This window comes from Lagenorhynchus albirostris, chromosome X (genome assembly GCF_949774975.1).
Source record: "Lagenorhynchus albirostris chromosome X, mLagAlb1.1, whole genome shotgun sequence".
Taxonomy (NCBI): domain Eukaryota; kingdom Metazoa; phylum Chordata; class Mammalia; order Artiodactyla; family Delphinidae; genus Lagenorhynchus; species Lagenorhynchus albirostris.
Window position 1 is genome coordinate 27,995,672 of NC_083116.1, and position 8,981 is coordinate 28,004,652.

Consider the following 8,981-nt stretch of genomic DNA (forward strand, 5'->3'; position numbering starts at 1 on the left):
GTAATGGGATAAAAATCCCAGTCTAGCTTCCAGCCCCATTAAGTAGTCAGATTCTCTGGGGGGTCAGCCATATACTAGCAAGTTCATTTACCAAATCTTGCCCTTCATCTTACATCATTAGCCTGAGAAAGGACATTAAGTTGTCTGAGTTTGGTTACTTACCAGACACCTTTTAATGTCCAAGTTTGTAACCCAAATTTAACTTGAGTTTAAGAAAAAATAAAATAATTTTTGAAGCTAACAGAATTTTAGCATCTGTTGAATTTATTCAGCATAACCACAGAGGTATTGTCTTCATGTTGTCACACATAGACACAAACACAGATACAACACAATATCCATTTTTAGCCCAAGTGCATTCCTTCTGAGGCTCATTTATATGTCTTCATATGCCACAGCCCATCATTTAAATAATGGATATTTTCAATGCCAATTCCTTTGTTGACTTTCTCACTGCAGAAGGAATAAAGCACATAAACATATTGTTAAGTATTTTTATAGGCTTACTCATGGTAAATATAATTCAGGGTGCATTGCTATCTTGAAATTATTGAGCCACATGTAGGGAATTTATTTATATTACACTAACATTATCATCTACATTAAACTACATTACTCTGCTGCAGTTCATGTCTTAAAGCGATTCTAGTGATCTAACTAGTGGGTCCACAGAAACAGAGTAATGATGTCACCAAACCAGGAGAACATCAAAGTGTTATAATTAACCCTGAAACAAAATTAATAGGAATATTTTGGTCATGAGTTCCAACGTTTTTAAGTATATTGACTATATTTTGGTAATATATCTTTAATATTTCCTTAATATTTTATACCACCATGTTAAAATATAAGATAAATACTGTGTGGTACTAAATTATGTCACCGTTTTTAAAAAGTAGCAGTAAAATATCTTTCCCCACACCTAATCTAAATCATACTAAATAAAAAAAATTCCTAAAATACCACACACATACATATAATACAGCTGTGTTGGCACACAGGTTCTTTTCAGAATGCTAAAGGAAGAATGCAATCCCAGAGACAAAATAGGTTTCAATGGCTTCCTAAGTGTTAGGAAAAATCAGAAATGAGGCTTCTGTGCTTAAATATTTATAAGATATGGTATGAATGAGAGCAAATTTCACCTGTAATTCTGATTCTTCCTGCATAGGTTACCTATATCTTAAAAGCTAAGGAGGCCTAACAGGAGACTTACATATCTTCTGCAGACATCTTCATGACTCCAACACACAGAGCATGCTGTTTTCCTTCTGCCATGATTGCCTGAAAACACACAGCTAAGAAAACTATTTATCTATCAAAATGCCTTGGGTGTCACATTACTACTTAAGCCACTGTGAACCCAACTTGCACCTTCGCCTAGTCCATTAACTCCTTGAGGGCAGGGACCTAGCAAAATTTATGGGCAGATTGCAAATACTCAATACATGCTAAATGAATGAATCTAATAATCATTCTCTGTTTTTAAGTCAAATGTTAATAATACCATAACCCAATGCCAACAAAAGAAGAAGAAAAAGAAGTCATGCAAAAAAGGAGACAAAATTTCTTGCATATAAATATTAAAAATGGAAATAAATATCAATTGTTCTAGTGCTTTAATCACTAAATGGTGGTTTTATATAAAGGATACATTAAAACAATAATTATATCCCCAATCAATCTTTAAGAGTCCAATGTAAGTTGCAATCTATCCAGAACAACCAGAATGTTCTTGGTTATCATTTGAAGTGTCTAGAATGTTAAACACTGCAGTACATATTTTAAAAAGTAAAGGTTCAAGGGTACACAGCCCCTCTCTGTACTAGTTTTGCAACTTTCCCAAAGTCTATAATTATTTCAAAATAAAAATTATTTTAAAAGTAAAGGCTAAGTACTAGGAAAATTTTCCATTTAGGGGAAACCCCAGAACTATAAACTTTAAAAACAGAAAAATCATAAACATAAAAGGGTAACCTGTCCTCACAGAATACTTTTCTCCCTTGGTTTTCAAGTCATTCATTCATTCAATGTTCCACAAATATTTGATCACCTATTATGTGACCAGTATCTATATCAACACAAGCTGTTCCTAAGATATAAATATATTGATACAACTTATACTACCCCTTAGATATAACTGCCACAAGAGAGAACACCCTCCTTTTGAGCACAGGACACACTCTTAAACCCACTCTAATGGCCTTTCCGCTCCAGTGATTTCCCCATTCCCACCAAGTATGGTTCCTTTTCTCAACCTGAGGCAAATGGCCACTTTATCTATGACAGAGGAGAAGATGTCCTCCTGTCCAGACTAGGTGATAAAAAACTAATCTGGAATATAGCTGAAACAGCACTGTAGAAATGGAAATAATGCAGAATTATTCAGCTCCATCATGAGTTGAATAGATTCTTAAGGACTATCTGGGACTTTATCATTTCTCTTTGAGAAAACATGTTCTGAGGCCCAAACAACCAACTTAAAAATGAACTTTAGGGGGCTTCCCTGGTGGCGCAGTGGTTGACAGTCCGCCTGCCGATGCAGGGGACACGGGTTCGTGCCCCGGTCCGAGAAGATCCCACATGCCGCTGAGCGGCTGGGCCCGTGAGCCATGGCCGCTGAGCCTGTGCATCCAGAGCCTGTGCTCCTCAACGGGAGAGGCCACAACAGTGAGAGGCCCACGTACCACAAAAAAAAAAAAAATGAAAAAAAATGAACTTTAGAATAAAAGTTCATTGGAACTTCAAAATAAAACCACTGGGATTGCCAATGGTTCCCACTACTCACTTCTAACATTCCACCTGGTGCTTAAGTTCTTTTCCCTTTTGAGTGCTTTTACTCCAGGGTATCTGGGGTAATTCAAACATAAAAGTAGCAAGATGATGTCCAAATAAGTGATCCAATCATATCATATACAACCTCTCTATTAATAATTAAGAGTTTTATACTGTGTCCTGAGTCTGATAACACTGGTCTCTAACTGAGCTGAAATGCAGCTGGGACTCTTTTGTTACTTGTTCTCATTTAATCTCTAAGATGGGACAGAATTTAGTCTCAAGAAATAATGTTGCTTCCCACATCTTCAAATGTAGCCAGAAAGGCATGAGATAACAGTAAGAGTAACCTCCAAAAAAGTACATCTAATGTTCTCCGGGATGACAGATCTTTCAGCAATAACAAGAATACAATGAACACATTTTTCAACAGTTACAGCCTGGGAAGGATACAACAATCGTATCTACTGCAGCAGGGTAAAGTTTAGCTCCAGGAGAAGTTAAGCCTGGACACATGATATTTGCTCCACTGAGTACAAATTTGATGGCTCCTTTATCAACCTGCTGGTGTGGCAGGATAAAAGGATCTAGAAGAAAAGAAATGCATTACATAAATTAGTAAGACTAATGACTCAACAGAAAAAGGCAAAGGACATGAACAAATATTTCCCCAAATTACAGTATTCTGTGACACATGCAAAATAAAACTGAAACACCCTCCTTCACTTATCAAATTGGTATATATTTTTAAGAAAAGTATTTCCCAGTGCTAGCAAGAGTGTAGGAAAACTGACATTCCCATATACTGCTAGAAGACTTATAAATGGGTACAAGCTTTCTTTAGGACTACCTGGCAACATGTATCAACAGCCTCGAAAAGGTTCAAACTCTGACTCAGTAATTCTACTTCTAGGACTTTATCCTAAGAAAAAAATGAGAGATGTACAATATATTTAGATAGAAAGATATTCATTATAGCACTAATATTTATATTAGAAATAAACTGGAATCAACCTAAATGTCCAGCAATAAAGTAAGAGATAAATGACTTAAAGTATGTCTATAATACCTATATAATAGGACCATGTTTTTGGAGAATACCCTGGGAAATATTCAAAATATATGATAAGTGAAAAAAGCAGAATAAAAACTGCCAGAAATGGGGCTTCCCTGGTGGCGCAGTGGTTGAAGAGTCCACCTGCCGATGCAGGGGACACGGGTTCGTGCCCCGGTCCGGGAGGATCCCACGTGCCGCGGAGTGGCTGGGCCCGTGAGCCATGGCCGCTGAGCCTGCGCGTCCGGAGCCTGTTGCTCCGCAACCGGAGAGGCCACAACAGTGAGAGGCCCGCTTACCGCAAAAAAAAAAAAACTGCCAGAAAGACCGGTGGTTGCTAGGGGTTGGAAGAGACGGGGAGGTGGGAAGGATGAATAGGTAGAGCACAGGGAATTTTTAGGGCAGTGAAACTATTCTGTAAGATACTGTAACAGTGCTGTATACATGATATATGCAATCGACAAAAACCACAGACCGTACAACACAAAGAATGAACCCTAATGTAAACTATGGACTTTCGTTAATTATAATAATGTATCAATATTGGTTCATCGATTGAAGCACGGCAATGCAGGATATTAATAAGAAAAGAAGGATGGGAAGGAAGTATATGGGAACTCTCTGTACTTTGTTCATTTTTTCTGTAAATCTAAAACTGCTCTAAAAAGAAAGTCTATTAATTAAAAAACAAAAACTATTTAACAGAGAGCCCAATTTAAAAAGGAAAAAAATATGCATTTACACATAACACACAGACACACACACAATACAGGAAATAATGGGATGGAAGTACACTGATATACTAACCATGGTTACCTCTAGGTCATGGGAATACAAGTGATTTTACTTCCGTATTTTACAAATCTCTAGAATGAACACATACTCCTTCTGTAATCTTAAAAAAATTTGTGTGTGTGTATGTGTGTCTATTAATAATTCATAACCTAAAAACTAAAGGATCCCCAAAGGATTTAAAACAATATCTATGGGAAAAACTTTTTAGGCCTCTCAGGGCTCTCCAGGAATAATAACAATAATTGGTAAAATGTATTCATTTTAATGTCTTACCACTAGCTCTCCCACTAGTCAGAGAACAAATAAGTCTTTTTCCTACCAAGACTAGAAATTAATTTAAACACAGCTCCAAATTAAACATCTTACTGAAAAAAAGGAAGCTGAATGAATGAATGTGTTTACTACTCAGAAGCCATAATTTGTTTTCTAGATCTCCATCCTCATTAATATCTGTCCTTTAATAATAATGATAATGATGATCCTGATCATGGGGATGATGACAAGTAGTAGTAGTGGATGGACATTTACTGAACAATTACTACATCATAATAATGGCTATTATATATTGAGCACTTACTATGTTCCAGGCATTGTGTTAGGTGCATTACATGTGTGTTACTATCTTATTTAATCCTCACAACCCTGGGAGATGTAACATAAAATTGCTTCCACTTTTAAAGATAAGGAAACAAAGCTTAAGTGACTTGACAAAAGTGACATGCACTGGGAATTGAGCCCAGACCTGCCTAACTCCAAGTTCACACTTTTAACCACCATATCATCCTGCTTCTTGCACAAGAATAACTTTAAGATGTTCTAAAAGGTTGGTTCCCAGCAAAATATTATTAAACAGGAACATCTTTTTCTTCCAACTTATTGTGAAAATGCTTAACATATAGAAAAACTGGAAGAATAGTTCAATGAGCACCTGGATACCATCCACTTAGTTTCAACAATCGTTCATTAGCACTTTGCTATATTTGCTTTATCTCTTTCTATTTATACACACATATTTTTTTCCTCTACCATTTGACACTTCAGACACAATGCTTCACCATAAATAAGCACACATGCCAGACACATACTGGCTTGAAAAGCAGAAATTTTACTTTGCAGTTGAAAAACTCTTGTACACTGGGATAGCATCTTCCTTTGGGTTTTCTTTTGTAATGTAATCAATCTAACAACATGCAAATGTGGGTACATAATAAACATTATTTTGTTTCTTAACACCTGACCTTGGCACTCAACTAACAATAACTGGGATTACATGCTTTCCCTTATACAGACTTACCTCTATGAGGCAAATCTGGATACAAATGTAAAAGAAAATGCTCACAGCACTTATTACAGTTTGTGAATATATATTCGTGTAATTATCTAATTGTTGTCTATTCTCCCAACTAGACTGTTAGCTTCCTAGGGACACGGACCATATCTATCTTTGCTTCCTATCACATTCTCAGTACCTAGCTCAGTGCCTGGCACAGAGTAAGTTTAAAAAATAGTTTTTGAATTAAGTAATGAATGAATGAATGCTCTTTCTTGGGCTTTCTGGAATGCATAATGAGAGAATTTGCATTTTTCAGATTTACCACAAGATGGGGAGGGGGGAAATCTTTTTAGTTTTATATTCCATATAGCCTAGTACTAATAAGTTAACTACCAGAAGTCACTTTCAACTCCTTTTGTGTCTTTCCATATGCCCAAATACATATTTTCTAACAAGACTTACATTTGTGAAGTAATCTTAGGGTTGGATAAAAAGGCCCTTCTCTTTGTCTAAAAAACAGTAACTCTCCATTTACTGTAAGGATCTCTATATGTTCATGGCTGTAAGACAAATGTCACAAAGTACCAAGTTAGATATTTTCTTTCAAAAATGAATGTGCCAAACATCCTTTAAATAATGTATAATATGAAGCATGCATATACAGAGATACAGTAAGCTTTAAAAAAAAATTTCAATAAAGATCCAGGGCAAAAAAAACATTTTTTTTAACGCATACCAGTCCAGTAGAGAAAAAGGAAAAATATGACCTGCTACAATTTTATTTCACATTTTATTATTTTAAATTCCTTTTCAGATAATTAATAAAACAAATCTCTAAAGCACAAACTGAAATAAATCCAACTCTGAATAAAAACATTTAATTAACTCTTTAATAAAACAATCAGTACACAAAGCCACATTTTCACAAACATAGAAAAACACTTGAAAATACAAATATTGATAAGTTTTAGAGTTATTTAGAGTAGATAAATAGTTAATGTGACGATAATTACATTTATTATGAGTGCAATCTAATCATTCAATATTCAGCTTCTCTGAACTTTACATAGAAAAAAATAAAGACTTACCATCGCACTATTTTGACAGGATCTTTCTTAGGCATGATTTGATTAAGCCATGGTTCAATACCTGGAAATTGTTCTAACAATTGGTTCTTAATACCCTTTATAACTGAGGTTTTCAACTGGATGCAGTTGGACACATTTTCTTTTTCATCAAATCTGCCAAATGATTTTTGCAAGGAAAAAAAAAGGCATTTCCAAGAAGACATATCAGAATAGCTAAAGGTATTGTTTTAATTAGTCATCTATTTCCAAGCAAATATTTAGACGTCTAAAATAATTATGAAATAAATTGTTTTTTTAAATACCATTTCCCTTTTATTGTGTCCAGCACAAAACCAAAGTCTTAATACAATATTAAAATAAACTGTCATAAAGTCACAATTAGCTGGGCGGGGGGGGCGAGGGGAGAAGGATATGAGGCATATTTCACATTATAATCTGTAATTAGCTACACAAATGCCTCTCCTGGAAAATCTTACTCAACTCTACCCAGGAAGAAACAGATTCCCACCTATAACAGAACCTGTGTAAAAAAACAAAAGCAAAACAAAACAAAATGAAAATACCCTCAAGCGTTGATATACAAAAGACCAACCCAAATATAACAGTGAAAATCGGCCCCTCCTAGGCTATGTAATCTGCTGAGATTCTTTTTTAAGTGATGATGACGACGGTATTTAACATCCCTATTTATTTTTGCTCAAAATGTCCTGCACAAAACCCACCTCCCTTTGCCCATGATCCCCCTTTGCTTTTTGCGTCTACCAAATCTGGAAGGCAAACCCACTAGGTAGGTTCCAAAGAATTTTTGTCTTCCTCACACTGAATAGCCTATGGGGCAGTCACGCTATTTTCAAGACAAGGTTCATCTGGCAGCTAGGCAATAGGTATCACAGTCCGCTAGCTTCCTGTCACCCAGACTCCTTCACTCCCAATGACCCAGGAAGTCAAGCCTTCCCTTATTCAGTTCATAACTAGTAACCACAAGGCAGTGAGTGCAGGGCTCTCCTCTCTGCTAAAGAGGATATGTCCCCAAATCACAGTACAAGGATGTGATTGGTAGAACCCTAGGAACGGAGATAGGACTAGGAAAGGGGGCAAAAGAGAAAGAGAGGTAAGGAGAAAGAAAATGAGGGTGGGAGGACCCAAACCCAACTGAGGATTAGGGACGAAAAGCTTAAAGAAGTGTTGCTAGTTGCCAGTTGAGAGAATAGTACTATAGAAAACCTTAGGGAGTAAGGATGGCAGGGGCGGGGGAGAGAGAAAGAGAATCTTTGCTCTCGCCCTCTTCCCCACCCCCACCCCCACCCCCTTTGTGAGCAGCCAACGGAGGCCACAGCATGTGCTTACTTCTTGAACATGATCCAAGGTGAAGGGGGCGACGATAGGGAAGGGCCCGGAATGGGGAAAAAATTGAATTAGCAAGGGTCCGGCAGATCCCCTTACACGAGGAAGGCCGGAACTGACAGTCGGAGCTGTTGTCGTTATCCGGAAAGGGAGACAGCCAGCCGCACTTTACGGTTCTCAGAGAAATTTGACTACTTCCGCTCCTTAAAATCGTCGGCTCTTTTGCCGGCCCTTTTTGGTTTACCGATCCCTATCCAGAGCGTGTAGCTGAAAAGGCGGGACTTGTGAAGGAAGAAGAGATAGAGCAATCATTGTAAGAGCAGGAAGAGAAGATGGAGGGGGCGGGGCAATCAATCAAGGCAGTATTTAAGGCCGTTGCGTCACTACGGGTTCCTCAAAGGGTCAAAATTCTTCCGTGTTTCATTGCTACCTACAGTTATTTTTTAGTGGGAATGGTTTTTGTTCCCTGAGACAACCGAATGGATTGGTGCTTACCGACCAGCTTGAAGCCAAGCAAGCCTCTTGACATCATGTTTATGTACTCGTGGGCTTGCCAAATTTAGCAAATAAAAATATAGGACGCCCTGTACAGGACATTTGGATTTCAGAAAAACAATGAATACTTTTTTTAGTATAACTATACCTCATCCAA

At 37.1% G+C, this 8,981-nt stretch overlaps 1 protein-coding gene across 2 annotated transcripts; it reads right to left on the reverse strand.

Moving 5' to 3' along the window:
• Window positions 1–243: 243 nt before the first annotated feature.
• Window positions 244–8,647, reverse strand: MCTS1 (MCTS1 re-initiation and release factor). 2 transcript variants are annotated; one of them, XM_060137466.1, is made up of 6 exons: window positions 8,333–8,647; window positions 6,986–7,138; window positions 6,360–6,457; window positions 3,229–3,362; window positions 1,217–1,284; window positions 244–453 (listed from the first exon to the last, which is right to left on the reverse strand). In XM_060137466.1, exons 1-6 carry the CDS (start codon window positions 8,341–8,343, stop codon window positions 372–374), a joined length of 546 nt encoding a protein of 181 aa, XP_059993449.1. In that variant the 5' UTR covers window positions 8,344–8,647; the 3' UTR covers window positions 244–371. The 2 variants fall into 2 exon arrangements, with proteins under 2 accessions (XP_059993449.1, XP_059993447.1); XM_060137464.1 differs by lacking the exon at window positions 8,333–8,647 and adding an exon at window positions 7,708–7,794.
• Window positions 8,648–8,981: the final 334 nt, after the last annotated feature.

Excerpts from the sequence above, each read along its gene's own strand:
- MCTS1 (XM_060137464.1), bottom strand. Across the intron at positions 3,363-6,359 it reads CCTAAGATTACTTCACAAAT|ATCCTTTTATCCTGCCACAC; the intron begins GTAAGTCTTGTT and ends CTTTTCTTCTAG. Across the intron at positions 454-1,216 it reads AAGATGTCTGCAGAAGATAT|TGAGAAAGTCAACAAAGGAA; the intron begins GTAAGTCTCCTG and ends TTCCTTCTGCAG.